This window comes from Fundulus heteroclitus, chromosome 21, assembly GCF_011125445.2.
Source record: "Fundulus heteroclitus isolate FHET01 chromosome 21, MU-UCD_Fhet_4.1, whole genome shotgun sequence".
Classification (NCBI taxonomy): Eukaryota; Metazoa; Chordata; class Actinopteri; order Cyprinodontiformes; family Fundulidae; genus Fundulus; species Fundulus heteroclitus.
Window position 1 is genome coordinate 39,151,534 of NC_046381.1, and position 16,059 is coordinate 39,167,592.

The window sequence follows — 16,059 nt, forward strand, 5'->3', positions numbered from 1 at the left end:
TGCTTACTGGCCAAAAAGGTTGACCGATGATGCAGTCAGCTTGGGACTAATCTTCATCCTGCACCCCCTCAACCACCCAAGGACATTCGCCAGGATCTTGTTATTGGACTTCATCTCAGTCCAGACATTTTTCAACAGAAGCTCACAGTGCCAGTCTTCTCCTGTCAGTGGATCACCAACTTCCTGACTGAACAGCAGCAGCAGGTGAGAGGAATGAGCATCTTTTCCTGCTCAAACATGAACAGCGCCACAAGTTGACCAATAGTAGCAGCAGATTCTAAAAGCTGTGTTTACTGACTTGGCTGAAGATAAAAAAAAATGTAAACATGTAAAGAATTTTTTGTTTCTGTACAAATAATTATTTAGTTGTACAAGTTAAAAAAAATTGCTGTACAACTTCTCGTATCATAATTTCCAGGTGTTCACATCCAAAATACAAGCGTGGATGTTTTGAAACATTCTTACCTCCATGTGTGAAATCTGTAACCAAAGTCTCATTATCTGATTGAGCACAATTCTGACCAATAAAGCTGATTCTGACTCTGGCAAAGAGAAATGAGACTCTGTGTCACATCATGTTTGAATCAGAGAGAATCATGGAGTAATTGATTGCTAATTAGACATTCCTATACTTCATCTTTCCAATTATCCCTTTCAGGGGTTGCCACAGCAACTCCTCTGTCTCCATCTACCCTAACCTTCAGCATCTTCTCTCACACCAGCTACCTTCATGTCCTCTTTAGCTCCACCCATAAATCTCCTCTCTGGTCTTCCTCCAGGCCTCCCACTTGGCCGTTTCATTCTCGGCATCCTTCCACCAATGTCCTCCTCACCATCCCTCCTCTGAACTGGTCCAAACCATCAGAGTCTGGCGTCTCTGGCTTTATCTCCAGAACGTCTAACATGAGCTGTACCTCTGGTGAACTCCTTCCTGATCCTCTCCATCCTCGTCTCTGTCCGAGAGAACATCAGCATCTTCATCTCTGCCTCCTGTCTCAGTACAGGTAGCCCTTGGTATGACACGGTACCAATGAAATAGCTCTCAGTTTAAAAAACGTTGGTGATCCCTGCTCTAACTTATAATTGGGCATTCCTGTAAATTCTAAAATGGTTTTAGAAATAAAACTTAGACTACAAAACATTTCAGTTATATTTGTTTATTAATTTATTGGAGTTATTCTGTTACCAATTACTTTGTGTAAAAAAAAAATTCCTTACTAGACATTGTGTGTTTTTCTTTTCAGATTTTATTTGTAAGCACTTTGATAATATAATTTATAATTCTCTTTCCACTTTACAAATATTGAGCACTTGGTGATGGAGTTCTGTAAAAGACAAAAGTTTATTGTGATAATCTGCTGGTGTATATGCTAACAGAGTTTATGTCCTGGGGTTTCTGTTCTACATCTCCCAGCTCCTTGTAAATCAAACTGTTTATACATCCATCGCTAATCTGCACGGGTTCCAAATTACGTCCATTTTGGGCCACTCCTGGCTGTTTTATCCGTGCAGAATCATCGGAATCCCCGCTACCAGCAGCGTCTCAGCGCGCTGACGGGTTGCCAGGTTGGCCTCGGGCACGTCCAGGCCTGTCTCTCCGTCCCAGTCGGGGTGGCGTGGGCCGGACCTGGCAACCAGCGCAGCCTGGCCGCACACATAAAGGCCCCCCTCCTCCCCGCGTGCTCCGCGGATGCTGCAGTCAAGTTTGCTGCGCCTGCGCACTTTCGGTCCTCTTTTTGCTCGGAAGGTAAGTGCGGCATGGCGCGTGTTTCTTCCTTCAGGGAATAAACGGGGAACTTTATCCGTTTTTAGCTCACCCGAGAGCGGATTCGGAGACGGTAACGGGGTTCCTTCCCGGTGAGCGAGCCCCACGGAGTAGTTGCCGGGGTTCGCCGGTGGATTCCAGTCGGGCGGCGGGGCAGGGTGTGGGTGTCCGGGGCTGAATCAAAGGGACATGCGGCCTTCGGCGGCGCGGCGCTCCTCGCTGTCACGCCGCGCGTGGTTTTCCTGCCTTTCCACGCCGCCCCACGGCGATCATCTCCCGCCCGCGGAGGCCGCGATGGCCGCGGAACGGCGAGCCGCCGTCAGACGCGGAGCGAATTCGCGTCTTTATTTGGCAGCTAGCCGCTGCTAGCATTGGTAGCAGCTGTTAGCTTCGCGCTAGCTCCCAAATGTTAAATAACGGACACCAGACAACGAATTACCGGCAGTTTGCTCCGGTGGATGTTAAATATAACATCGGTTATTAACGTAACGACGCGGTAAAGGTGCATTTAACGCCGGTAAATGTCGCTCCCCTCCTGGCTTCGCCGTTATGTGTCCGTGTTGTTAACCGAAGGCCAAGCTAGCTGGTGCTACTTTCCTTAAATCGTCCCGTTAATCCCCGGTGGCGACGCGTGGTTCTGCTGCCTCGCTCACATTCCCTCCCGTTCCGCTGTAAAAAGCCGGGTCCGTGCTCCCGGAGCGGAACCGGGCCGCCCGGAGCCGCGCTGGATGACACAGCAGTTGAGCCTCGTGTTTAGCCGGTTAGCCCCGCCGAGCTTCCACGTTTCACGGACGCTGCGGATTCTTCGCCGCTCCGCATGCAGCCCCGGTTCCGTCCGGTCGGAGCACCGAACCCGGACAGGGGAGCGGTTCTCTGGCCAGAAAACGGACCCGCGGTTCCGACGTGAGCCGGATCGCTGCAGGAAGGCCCCGGAGAGGCTAATTGGTCCCGAGCAGGCGATTTAAAACATCATTTAAAAGTTAAAGGTGATTAAAGTCAGAGCAAATGCTGACGTTTCATGTCAGTAAAGCAGGATTCATGTGCAGTCTGCCTTTTAATTTCCCTCACACTAGTTATCTCAGAGCTGTATGAGGGTTTAGAACCATAAATACTGAATAATAAACCATTAATGCAAGAGTTTGCTGCTAAACTTCAATGTTTTTCTCTTTTAGCCTCAATAAAATCCTCAGAAACTTGAAATAATATAGAAAAACAGATTTGATTAAAGTTTTAAAACCACTTGAACGCCCGAAGACGTATTTGCATGAAAGAAAAGAATCAAACTACGTAGACGTTGAAATATTTGCACAATTTTAATCACGAATGAAAGCTTAAAAGCACATTTTCGTGGGTTATTATAATATTTCAGTTGCCTTGTAGTAAAACTATAAATATTTCTGTTCTGCTGCCTGGATTGACTTTAAGCCTCGTTTCCGCTCCCAGTTTTTACAAATCTTATAGACAAAAGTCTTAATCAAAGGTGTGGGGGATATTATTGTGAAGGAAATGTTTAATCGGCATAAATATTTATATTATTCCAGTGCTGATCAGTAATGATTTCATAACGACCTGCAGACCTTTAAGGGAAAAATGCCAAAATCAGCTGAAAACTGATTAAAGGTCGTCAGGAAATCAATCTGTGGGGTTTGTTTCCAGTTAGTTTCTTAAGTGTTTATACTCCAGAGGCTAAAACTCCTTCGTTCCATCAGGTCTCAGGTTTTTATGTGTTATGATAAATATAAGAATATAACAGGGTTCCCACGGATCCTTAAAAGGCATTGAATTCTGTAACATAAAACTAAGGCCTTAATTGGCATTAAAATGTCTTAAATCAGTCTTTCTTAGGTCTTAAAATTGTTACCAGGTCATAAATAGGATTTAGTTTTTGTAATCCTTACCAAACAGTAAAATAATTGACACAATTATATATATTTTTAATTTACTGAACGGCTCAATGTAACCATTATTGGTTCTGTCCCGATAGCAGAACCAATAAAAAGCCGGACCATAGCTGGGAAAAAGAGTTGGCACTGGTTATGTTGTGGTTTTTAAAACTGATTTATAGTTTATTTTAGTAGGGAACAAAACAAAGTTTATGCATTCAGTTCAGTAGTTGTTAAAAATAAATCTGTAATTTGTGTGTTTTAGCTTTCTTCCTATATGGAATGTTTTTCAAAATGTTAAACATGTCTACTGGGCCACAAAGTAATAGTTTATGTTAAAATAAACATTTGGGTGAAGTTGTCGCAAACAGGTTTATCTTGTTTATCGTGAAGTTGGGCTTAACTTTTTATTTCAAGTGGCATTAAAAAGTCATGAATTTAACCCTTATGCTGTAGGAACCATGTCATGTGTTAAGAGATAAAAGTATCAAACATTCTTATCAGTCCATTATGAAGAATATAAATATACGTCAGATATGACCAGACGGCTGAAAACTGCTGAACTACAGGGTCGTGTAGGGAGACTATCCACGCTTTTAAACGATCTTTACTCCCTTTAGCCTGTTTTTATACATGGTAATAAAGTATTTACGTTTATTAATGTTGTAGACTTTGTTTCAGGGAACATTTGTTAGAAACTGGGATCGTACGTTAGACGGTTTACTGCAGGTTTTGGTGTCTGGAGTTTATGGCTGGGCAATAAATCGATTTAATCGATTAATTCGAATATACAATTCTTTAAGATTTCCTTTTTGGAAAATCATGGATTTTATTTTGCCAATACACTCATTGGGTTTCCATGAAGAGAACAGCATGTGATGCTGAATATATGTTTAGGCAAATGTATTGTCAAAATATTGTTAAGTAGAAACCTTTTTTTACCATAATACGAGGTACTTCATTTACTTATTTACTTTTTTTTAACTTAGTTTGAAGTTCACAAGTGCAGTGAAGCCTGTTCTTAGCTCAATGTGTAATACCACTAGCAGCAAATGTTTTGTTATATTTTCATTGTTTATAATGGCACGGCTGCCATCTTGTTTTACGTTTCACAGCTTGTTTTTAGTTGCACTTTGAATTCAGGTCAACTCCCTGATGAAATGCTTGACATAAAAAGCAAGGTTTTAAAATAATTTGTTTAATTTCTTTTTATGAAACAAAAAGGAGGAAAAAATCGATTAATCGAATTTGGTATGATAAAATCGGAGATTTATTTTTTAATCCATATCGCCCAGCGCTACTGGAGTTAGAGCTGCTTCACCCGATCAGCCGGATAACTGTCTCCTCCGCCCTGTCTCCTCCGCCCTGTCTCCTCTGCCCTGTCTCCTCTGCCCTGTCTCCTCTGCCCTGTCTCCTCTGCCCTGTCTCCTCTGCCCTGTCTCCTCTGCCCTGTCTCCTCTGCCCTGTCTCCTCCGCCCTGTCTCCTCCGCCCTGTCTCCTCTGCCCTGTCTCCTCTGCCCTGTCTCCTCTGCCCTGTCTCCTCTGCCCTGTCTCCTCTGCCCTGTCTCCTCTGCCCTGTCTCCTCTGCCCTGTCTCCTCTGCCCTGTCTCCTCTGCCCTGTCTCCTCTGCCCTGTCTCCTCTGCCCTGTCTCCTCTGCCCTGTCTCCTCTGCCCTGTCTCCTCTGCCCTGTCTCCTCTGCCCTGTCTCCTCTGCCCTGTCTCCTCCGCCCTGTCTCCTCCGCCCTGTCTCCTCCGCCCTGTCTCCTCCGCCCTGTCTCCTCCGCCCTGTCTCCTCTCAGCGCCCCAGACCCATCGCACCATGGCAGATCCCGATCTTGACTTCCAGACCGGCGAGTCTGGCGCCTCCGCCACCTTCCCCATGCAGTGCTCTGCCCTGCGTAAGAACGGCTACGTGGTGCTGAAGGGACGTCCCTGCAAAATCGTGGAGATGTCCACCTCCAAGACCGGCAAGCACGGACACGCCAAGGTACGCAGCCGCAGTCTGACCCGGTTTCCTGGGGTTCTGAGCCCAGAACCAGAGTTCAGTCTGAGGGTTTCTGCTGCTACGACATACTTTCCCCATGAGGGACGTTATTACTGTGGATTATTATTTTACTGGACCTGACCTCAGTGGTGTGTCTGGTTCTCTGCAGGTTAACCTGGTTGGTATTGACATCTTCACCAACAAGAAGTATGAAGACATGTGCCCCTCCACCCACAACATGGATGTTCCCGCCATTAAAAGGACAGACTATCAGGTACGCGTCTGTTTCCCACCGCAGAGCGACTACCTGGGTTAAAACGGAGACGTCTGCAGGTAGACTGCGCGGCTAGAACAGCAGTGATTACCCATAATCCCCGGTAAAATCAGAAATCATGGAGATGAGGTCCTCTTCTAATCTGAAGGCTTTACATTTTTAGCTGAAGGGGAAACATTTCTTGATGCACTTTTGATTTATCAAGGTTTTTAAGATCTGTATAAAGACAAATGTGCATAAAGATCACAAAAAATGGAAATAATTTAGTATAAAGAGGATAAAGTACATTAAACAGGCCTGATTCAGTGATGCCACAAAGGTACGCTGGTTCTAGAAGGTCCTGCAGCTTTAAGGCGTCTGGTCCAGCACACCTGAGTCCAGTATTCAGGTGATTAGCACCTGACTGCAGACTGAGGAGCTGATCCAGGACCAGAGACGCTGAAAGCTGCAGGACACACCAGACCCTGAGGACACGTCACCATAGACCCGCTCACATCGGCATCTAGTCCTGGGGACGTCCAGTAAAAGCTGACTGGATGATTGACCACGCCCACAAACGCGTACCTGTTCAGATAAACCAGGAGGCCTGAGGTCGTTAAGAGAAAAAAAACCAGCGGGGAAAGTTTAAAACCAGCCCTGAAGGCAACAGGAAGCCAGAGTTGATATAAAACTGGGGGTTTAAATAAAGTTAGCAGGTGTTAATCAAAACTGAGCGGCTGCATCCAGGCTAGCTGAACGTCATTTAGAGAGACACAAAGCGTATTAATATTAATAGTTTAGAGCTAACGAGAGGATCAATAGCCTCCTGAAGGTCAGGATGGCTCAACTTTGTTTAAAAGCTGCAACAACCTTCTTACCAAAGAGTCAACGTGACATTTAAATGTAAAATATGGGCCTAACATTTGTAGCGGGGGCCTTTACAGTAAAAGTCTAAGCCACTGACCTCTAAGGCTTTGTTTTAAAAAGAGAATATATTAATAAGCCGCTGCTGGAGGAATACCCGCCCTCAGTGACGGCTAATGAAGGGAGAAGAGCAGAGGGCCCAGAACGGAGCCCTGTGGGGTCCCACATGGAGGAGGAGGAGTTATTAATCATGATGAAGAGGAGAATCCTTCAGCGCCGTACAGCTGATGCTGACATGGAGGTTTAATCTGGACCGCTGAGGTTCTGTCACCACATGCCTGTAAAGTCTGATGGAGTTTAATGTTTCAGCTTTTTGTTTAGAGATGATGATAAAACTGCAGACACTGGTTCTAGGTTCTAACAATCACCAATCTAAAGTCAGAACGTGGGTTTTCTGCTCTCCTTTAGTACCGATTGAGTCTCCGTCTCCTTTCCTGTGTCACAGCCTTTTAATGTCAGCTCTTAACGGCAGACGAGGCAGAACCAGACCCGGTTCTGATTATCTGGGCTCCACAGGGAGCAGCTAGTCGTCGTCTCTGTTTGGAGACGAGTTTTAAAGGATAGAGATGCGATAGAAACGCCTGCAGGCCTCAGTTTACTGGTTCTGGTTCTGGTCCGCCTGCTGCTGCAGCGTCTTCTGGTAACGGCTCCAGTCTGAACAGTCGCTGTGTTCTGGTACCAGTGACCCGTTAACGGTGCAGAACGTTCCTCTTTTTATTCCTGATGCCTGAGAATCATCTAGATGTTCCTTTATTTCTGGGTTACACCTTCAGCCCGTTTAACAAACCCGGCCTGCTCCTCCAGGACTAACAGCCGGTATTACTTTCAGGTCTGTTCAGCGTTTGCCTTTAATGTGGCGGTACCGTTAGCTCGGTGCCGGCCGCTCTCATTGGTCCATCATGGTGTTTCTGGAGGGAAAAGGTTCTGATTGGTTGTGAGGATCCAGGTGCTGTGCAGGACGCTACATCAGAGGGAACTAAAAGCAACGTGGAATGAGTATTTATAGCCCTAAAATAAGATAATTAGACTTAGACAAACTTTATTGTCATTTTGTATGCATAGAGTGCGTACATAACAAAATTTAATTTGCATACTGCTTAAGAATTTCAGTGAATTGCAGTAGATTCCAGAATAAAGTAACTTTGCAGGGTGAATAAAGTAACTTTGCAGGGTGAATAAAGTAACTTTGCAGGGTGAATAAAGTAACTTTGCGGGGGTGAATATAAAGTAACTTTGCGGGGGTGAATATAAAGTAACTTTGCGGGGGTGAATATAAAGTAACTTTGCGGGGGTGAATATAAAGTAACTTTGCGGGGGAGAATATAAAGTAACTTTGCGGGGGAGAATATAAAGTAACTTTGCGGGGGAGAATATAAAGTAACTTTGCAGGAGAATAACATCCTGCACTTTAAATAAGCTGGAGATGAATTAATTTAAGTGTAAAGATCTCATTCCATTGGTAAATCTTATTTAGCGTACTTCTAGTTGTCGTTTTGCAGAGTAGGATCAGGGTGGCGATGGATCAGAAGCTGCTGACGGTTATTTAAGCTGAGCAGCAGGAAGCCTGGTTGGGCTGGTCGTTAAATGGTGACAACCCCCCCCGCCCCCTCAGTTGTTCTGCCGTCATTTTCATCCTCTGTTTTCTCTGCAGCTGGTTAACATTAATGAAAACTACATGTCCCTGATGAGCGACAACGGCGACATCAGGGAGGACCTGCGCGTCCCTGAGAGCGACGTGGGCAAGGAAATTGAATCAAAGTTCGAGGCGGGTGAAGAATTTATGGTGAGTCCAGCTGCCCGCCCTGGTGGGGGGGGGGTAGAGAGAGGGGGGGGGGGGGTCTGGGTACGGTTTCAGATGACTGACTCCAACACGCTGCCTCTCTCTCCTCCACAGGTCACCGTCATCGCTGCCATGGGGGAGGAATGTGCCGTCGCCACCAAGGTCCTGGCCAGCAAATAGGGAGGCAGGCTCCGCTGGCCAGGCACCCCCCCCCCCCCCCCCCCACCCTTACCCCCCCACAACCGGTCTCCTGCATTCTCATTGGTTCAGTCACCAAAGCGTCGGCCTTCACAGACAACCTCAAATCATTCTGTTGTAATTTGTCTCATCATTGATCTTTTTACCCCCCCTCCTCCTCTTCCTCCTCCTCCCCCCCCCCCCCCCCCGCCTTCATTTCTCTCTCCCTTTCCGTTGCTGTTGGGAATGTTCCACCGCTGCGTGGTCCTCTGCCTGATCACTGAGTTTTTGTTTGGTAACAAACTACTTTATATAAAAACGACTTTAAAAAAAAAATAACCCACCAGTCGCTCATTCCTGCTCCTTCTTGCCTTCAGTCTTTTTTTAGTTTTATTCTTTTTTTCGCCGCTCACATTCCTGAATGTTTAAAACAACAAAAAAAGAGGAAAAACAGACAAACTTTGGGGTTCGGCTTTTGTATGACTATTATTTTTTATATTCTTTAGACGACATAAAGCAGACCTAAGAGGGGAGGAAGGGGGGGGGGGGGGGGGCGGCCCTGTAGATACTTCCTCTGGTTTAGGCCGTCCCTCCAGCATGGCCTCCTCCCCGGCCCCCGGTTCTGGTTCTGGTTCTGGGGGGCTGGTACCGCATGCCCCCCCCCCAGCATGTAAAGCTCCAAAAGCTAGAAGAGAGAAATGACTTCCTTCCCCCGCCCCCCCTCCAGGAGCGGAAACTCCCCCCTCGCCGTCATTCGTGGCGGACCCGTTGGCTCCAAAATGGCCGCCTGGTGTGGAGGGGCTGGTCCCACATCCCCCCCCCCCCCTCACTACCCCCTGTATTACAAAAAGTGTTTTAGTTTTGCGGAGCGGCGTGGCCTCCCTACATGTGGGGGGGCGGTTTGCAGTGAGGCTTTGCTTTTCTTTGTGAGGGACTTAATTTGGGTTCTGGGCGGGTGGTTCAGTTGCAAACTTTTTGTTCACTCGAGGCCTTTGTCACCTGACTGGTGAAGGCAAAAATAAAAACGATGATACAAATGGACAAAAACTGCAGCCGCTGTCTGGTTTTTCTGTCGCCGGAGGGTGAAACGCTCTGTGCTGCTGCTCGGTTCTGGTTCTGTACGCTTTTTTTTTTTTTTTTTGCAGCTTCTGCTTAAATGCTGCAGCCTGAGACCTGAGATGATCGCTGGTGTTTTACTATAAAAATATATATGATCAATATTAATATAAAAAAACACTCAATGCTGCAGGAATCTGTAAAAATCCATAAAGCTGCTCCTCAATAAACAACTTCAATTCAACCTGTAATTCTAGTCTAAATGATCACTGTCGCAGAGTGATGACATCATTCTGATTATGGCTTACAGTTAATCATGTTTTCCTTCCACTAAACTTTCCACTTTACATGCAGTACTCTGAACTACAGATAAATTAAGTTAGGCATCTTCATAGAAAGCGTGTATGAGAATGTTACTGGAAAGTCGAGTAGAAGGAAAACGTGAACAAGCTACAAGGACGACTGAAGCAAAAATAAGTGAAGTTGGAGCTGGTGGAGCCAGATGTGCCTCACCTGGATTTTATTTTCATTCACCTGGAGAGAAAACTGGATCTCTGAACTGATGGGCAAAGCAATCCCTCGCTTCTGGAAGAAGACAGGAAGCTGCTGGAGCTCCAGAGGGACGTTTCCACAGATGGAGTCCAGTCTGCAGAACTTCCTGCTTCCCTCTGAGAGTCTCATTTCCAGCCAGAACCGGTACCACACTGAACAGAACCGGTACCTGCTCTGATGACAGAGACCAAATCATAAGTCTCATGGTGAGATTTAACAAATCCAGGTCCTTTGGTTTAAATCCTGAAGTCATAACGAGCCTCTGCTGGTTAAATATCAGCATCTATAAACGTTTCCTAGAGAGAAGTCGGTTCTGGAAGGCTTTCAGCCCTGAAATAGACCGGCGATGGTTCTGGGTGATCCGGACCTTTGGTTTGTTGGCTGCTCCCTGAACCACCGTCGACTTTAACTGGGCCAAGGTGTTTAGTTCAAGGTGAGGCACCAGAACCAACCACTGAGGTGACCTGCCTGGGCCTCCAGAACCACGGCCTGTCCAGTTAAAGTAATCCAGCCTGAATGGGTCAGGATTAAAAGGTGGTTCTGGAGAACAGAAGAACTGGGCTCTGGTGGAAGTACCTTAAAATGTTCCTCAAAGGGTTGGAGTCAATAAAGGGTGATGAAAGTACCCAGAAGTACTCTCCCCCCGAAGTTACAGAAGTACCAGCGCTCTGGTTCTGAGAGCAATGAATGGGATTATTCTGATTTATCAGCAGATAGAAATAATAAATGTAGATGCAGTTATTATTTCATTAAAGTAAGTCTGATTCTGATTATTTCAGGCCAGCAGGAAGTTCAGACTCAGACATACTTTAATGATCCCAGTGAAGCGATGGTGACTTGTACAGAGAATGCATAAATGACAGTTACGGGGGGGGGGGGGGGGGGGGGGGGGGGTGTTTTTAACTCAACATGATCAGATATAAGGAGCAGGTTGAGTTGGAACAACGTTTTCAGGTTTTCCAGGCTCTGCTCGGCACCAGAACCTGGACTGACTGGAGCAGATCCTCTGATTTTCACTCAGGCTGTTTTCTGCTGTGTTGCACTTGCAGCCATGACACCAACATCTGCAGATGAATCACTCCTTCCTGCATGTCTGCTCGCTGGAAACACGAACCTTTTCCCCTCAGCTCTTCCCTCAGGGCCGTGGCTGTGGTTTCTGACTCACCCAGCGGGCAGCGTGGAGCTGCAGGGGGGGAGCATGGAGCTGCAGGGGGGCAGCGCGTCAATGATTGACCCGGACCAGCAGCTTGATCACCGGGGCCGCAGCTGACCTTTGAACCCGCCTCATCCCGCAGCTCACGGGTTCTGCTCCAACAAACTGGTTTCCGGCACAAAAATAAATCTTTCATGAAGAAAAATCAACTGTTGTTTCAAAGTATTATCTATTATCTTAAAACGTTAAAAAAAATACATTATTTTTGGTTAATAAAACATCTGCGACGTGATGAGGCTGTAAACTGTCCTAAAATAGATTCGTTGTTTCCACGTTTCGTGCTTTTTTATTTTGGCTTTGACCATATTTGGGAAGGGCGTTTCAAGCCGGGCGGCCACGTCAGTTTTACGTCACATCCGCTTCTTCCTTTTCCCGTTCGATCTCAACATGGCGCCGGTGAGTCCGGGTTGCTCTTCCTTCATTCACTCATTTAGATGATATTTTATTTGATTCTATTTATGTTTTTAATGAAAACAGAGAGCGACCGCAGTGTCTGAGCCAGCCGGTGCGATTTGAAACGTTTTTATTTAGGAATAAACCCAGAAAAGTAGCAGTTAGCTTTAGCCTAAACACGTGGCCCACTCAGTTCGCCGGCAGGCCAGACTCCGTAGAAAAAATACCAGATTTAATTTATGATTGACTTTTATCCCATCTAGTGAATTTTAACATTACTTGTTAGTGGATTTAAAGGTAGGTTGTGGCCTTGTAGTCACCTCGGCTTTACTTATATTAGTTTTATTTGCTTCTTAGTTATTTGAAACGTGTAAACGTCTTTGAAAAAGGTGATGCAGTTCTATTCAGCTCTACTGTATTTGTGATTAAACAGTAGTGTTGTAGTTGGTTCTGATCCAGTGCAATAGAAACATGAGAGGATCCCAGGTGGACCTGCAAGTTATTACAGGCGTTTCAAACGTGTACAATAAGTTATTTTATCTAAAGAAATTTAAATTATAGGCTTAGTTTTTCGTTCATATATATTTGCATCATCTAAATGCCAAAGTGTGTTAATTTCTGACAAATATGTAGCATGACTTTTTGTTTCATTGACTTTGATCCCTGGAACGATGAGGAAAATGATTTTAATATTGCTCATCTCACCTTTGTAGCATAGGTTTAAAGCGCTTTACTGGTTATTTTAGTTCTATTTTGAAAATTTTTGTTTTCAAAATCAATTATTTAAGTTACATTGTTCCAAGTAATAATAATAAATAATAAAAAATGTCATGAAAATTAGTGTGGATTGGGCATTCACGCTTATGTTTAGTGTGTAACAGCATGTGATGCCTGTGAGTCCCAGCTCTGAAACCCTGTTTTTTGTTAGTGTAATGCGACATGCATCTTCTATGTATTTTTTTTATAATGGAATTTTTATAGCAGTGTTTTTATGTGTGAATGTAATGTGACAGCCATGGTTTGTAATGCAGCAGCCTCTGCACCGAGACAAATGTCCTTTGGGACAATAGAGTTAATCTAAATCAAACATCTGACTGACTTCTTTAGTCCAATTCTAAATCTGCTGGGATAATAATAACAGGAAATATACGATAATAATAACATCCCCCATAACGGGATTCAGGTTAGTTTGACCTAAATAAGCAGAACGTCGGCCCTTAGGACCCGTGGTTGTCCTTCCCTGATCAGTGTTGTGACATTCTGGCCAGTTCTAAGTAGGGCTGAGCAATTAATCGCATTTGCAATATAATTGCAATGTTAAAAAAAACGCAATTTCCAGATTGCAGGTCTGCAACTTTTGGCTATGTAACAATTTGTGGATCTAGCGTCCTTTAGGTGTCGTTAATTATGTTTATAGTGGGTTTGCTCCACATGGAAGGGAAGACAGTTGCAGCAGTGAGATAATCTGATTTTATTACTTGTTTTAGAGTTTATATAATCATACTGTTTTTTTTTTTTTTTTGTTCTTTTTTGTTTTTGTTTTTTTGTTTTGTTTTTTACCAGAAACTTATAGGAATCTCACCACAGCATCAGTTTAAGTTTAATCAGTTTAATACATAGACTTGCTGGTTGGTCTTTATGTTCAACAAGGATTGATGTCTAAATCAATTAAAAGCTGTTCTCTTGAACAATATTCTGATTAATAAAAACATTAAAAGTTGTTGTTTAAATAGTCCTTGTTTACAAACATCTTTATTTAGAAGCCATTTTTGTTGTTTGTGGTTAATGCGGAGAAAAGTCTGAATCAAATCCTATTTTTGGTTGAAACACATCAGTTAGAGACACAGCGGCTCTTTTAGCACCTGATCTGCACAGCGATGAAACAGATTGATTTGTTGTTGGTATATGTTTAAAAAGACATGATAAATTAAACTGAAAAAAAAAAGTAAGATAAAAAAAATTACAATTAAGATTATTTTCTGAAATTATTCAGCCCTAGTTCTAAATTTACCGTCGGTTTCTACATCCCAGCAGTCTTTGATCAGACCGTAGCAGTTGGATCGGGTCTGTAGATGGACTAATTAGTGCTGAGGTTTCCCCACAGATCGTTTAATGTAATCCCATCTCTACCATGGTAGTAGTTTAGATTAAAGTTTTATTTATGGTAATCTCAGTGAGTTCTGCTGAAACGTTCTGAGCTGCTCACACTGCTGTGGTTTGTGAAGCAGGTGAAGCCGAGGAGACCCGCTGCAGCCAGGAGGTCCAGAAAGGCTCCTTCCTGGAGGTTCACCCTGGACCTGACCCACCCTGTGGAGGACGGCATCCTGGACTCGGCTAACTTTGTAAGTCCTTCCTGTCGGTAGATGTCCGCCTGTGTCCCACATCAGGGTGACGGGTAACCAGCTAACCACGCGTGTGGACTAGGGCTCCCTTCCCTAGCTCCGGCTCGACTAGGGCTCTCTTCCCTAGTGCGTGACTGTGCTCTGCCCGACAGGAGAGCTTCCTGAAGGAGCGCATCAAGGTGAACGGAAAGACGGGGAACCTGGGGAGCGTGGTGCAGGTCGGCCGCATGAAGAACAAGATCAACGTGACGTCTGAGAAGCAGTTCTCCAAGAGGTGAGGCCGCGCCCGCCGCTGCTGGTTACCGTTTGACGCTAAACGCCGACCCCCTGATGACCCCTGACCCCGTCCCCGCAGGTACCTGAAGTACCTGACCAAGAAGTACCTGAAGAAGAACAACCTGAGGGACTGGCTGAGGGTGGTGGCGTCCGACAAGGAGACGTACGAGCTGCGCTACTTCCAGATCAGCCAGGACGACGAGGACGAGTCCGAGGCAGACGAGTGACCAGAGAATAAAGATGGAGGAAAATCACCCGCTCTGAGTCTTTATTGTGACCAGACGCTCAATAAAAGCAGTGTGTGAAAATAATTTATCCTTTAAAGAAACGTCTTTAATCTCTGAATCCAACTGAAGCTGATTTAAACCGAAAAAGGATTAGAAGAGCGGCCCGGCGGCCATTTTTGGCCCTGGACTGGATTTCTAGAAAGGTTTGGCTGATGGAGAAAGAAACATTTTTATTTTAGTGGTGATAAAATTAATAGAGGTTAAAATCGTACAACTGAAAATGTTGGGTACATGTTTTCATCTTTTATAAAACCATTGTTTAATCTGAGGGAGTAAATAAAACCACATCTGTCTGAGGACTTCAACTCAAATGCAAACTTTCATGCATTAAAGGGAGTTTTTTATTAAAATTAGCTAAACACAGCGAGTGTTTTCTAAGAAAGAAAATATCCGGCTCAGATCCAGTTCTCATTGCTAGACCAAAATTAATTCACTTTTTTATTTTTATTGAGTCAGACATAACTTACAAACTGAGCATCTATTAATAAAACATGTGCAAAACCTGTTTTTAACTTTAGATCTACAGGAAATCTGAATAATTTGGTTAAAATTATATATTTTTTAAAGTGGGTAAATAAAAATTAAATGATTTTTGGGTTATTTTTTATCGCTTTTATCCATTTTTTGGCCCTCGAGTACTTTTGACTTGAGAATTTCAGGCAGAAAGTGTTTTAAAGTTCATTTACCTTCCAACAGGAGGCGCTGTTCTGCTGCAGTGGTGTACAAGAGCTGAACTAAAATGCAATATGTGAAAAAAACAGCCATAATCCTGCAAACTATTTTATTTGCAGCTAGGAGAAATTAGGGTAAATAAATCCACAATAACTTGGAAAGGAAAATTGTTTAAATTTACTGATGTCAAATAAATCCTGTAGGATGAAGGCTGGAGAAAATGGGCTAAAAACACATTTAAAACCAGTAGAAGTGGACAAAACCAGGTTATTTTTACTAATCCAAAGGAAAACTGTAGTTATTGACTCAGAAACAACCAGTTTACAAACTACAGGATATTTTACTCCAATGAACATCTCAGAGGAACCGGCCGTGACTCCATGTCTGTCAGTTTTAAATTATGGAGCCGTTTTTATACCAGATGAGATTAAATCAGGAAAAAACAGGTGAAACAAAAATAAAGCAGTAAAAATAAACGCTTTAGGAACAGAAACCGTCTTCA

The 16,059-nt window shown here is 44.3% G+C and overlaps 2 protein-coding genes across 2 annotated transcripts; both read left to right on the forward strand.

The window, feature by feature from the left end:
• The first annotated feature begins 1,619 nt into the window (after positions 1-1,619).
• LOC110366786 (eukaryotic translation initiation factor 5A) lies at positions 1,620-9,105 on the forward strand. Its single transcript, XM_036124922.1, has 5 exons — positions 1,620-1,747; positions 5,448-5,635; positions 5,802-5,906; positions 8,461-8,592; positions 8,704-9,105. The coding sequence occupies exons 2-5, from the start codon at positions 5,468-5,470 to the stop codon at positions 8,767-8,769; spliced, it is 471 nt and encodes a 156-aa protein (XP_035980815.1). The 5' UTR covers positions 1,620-1,747; positions 5,448-5,467; the 3' UTR covers positions 8,770-9,105.
• A 2,780-nt stretch (positions 9,106-11,885) lies between these two features.
• Positions 11,886-14,909, forward strand: LOC105916656 (ribosomal protein L22-like 1). The gene is made up of 4 exons (XM_021309854.2): positions 11,886-11,983; positions 14,206-14,322; positions 14,475-14,596; positions 14,678-14,909. The coding sequence occupies exons 1-4, from the start codon at positions 11,975-11,977 to the stop codon at positions 14,823-14,825; spliced, it is 396 nt and encodes a 131-aa protein (XP_021165529.1). The 5' UTR covers positions 11,886-11,974; the 3' UTR covers positions 14,826-14,909.
• Positions 14,910-16,059: the final 1,150 nt, after the last annotated feature.

Coding starts and splice junctions, on each gene's coding strand:
- LOC110366786 (XM_036124922.1), top strand. CDS start 5,468: ATGGCAGATCCCGATCTTGACTTCCAGACCGGCGAGTCTGGCGCCTCC. Junction 5,636..5,801: donor GCAAGCACGGACACGCCAAG/GTACGCAGCCGC, acceptor GGTTCTCTGCAG/GTTAACCTGGTTGGTATTGA. Junction 5,907..8,460: donor TTAAAAGGACAGACTATCAG/GTACGCGTCTGT, acceptor TTTTCTCTGCAG/CTGGTTAACATTAATGAAAA.
- LOC105916656 (XM_021309854.2), top strand. Junction 14,323..14,474: donor TCCTGGACTCGGCTAACTTT/GTAAGTCCTTCC, acceptor TCTGCCCGACAG/GAGAGCTTCCTGAAGGAGCG. Junction 14,597..14,677: donor GAGAAGCAGTTCTCCAAGAG/GTGAGGCCGCGC, acceptor CCGTCCCCGCAG/GTACCTGAAGTACCTGACCA.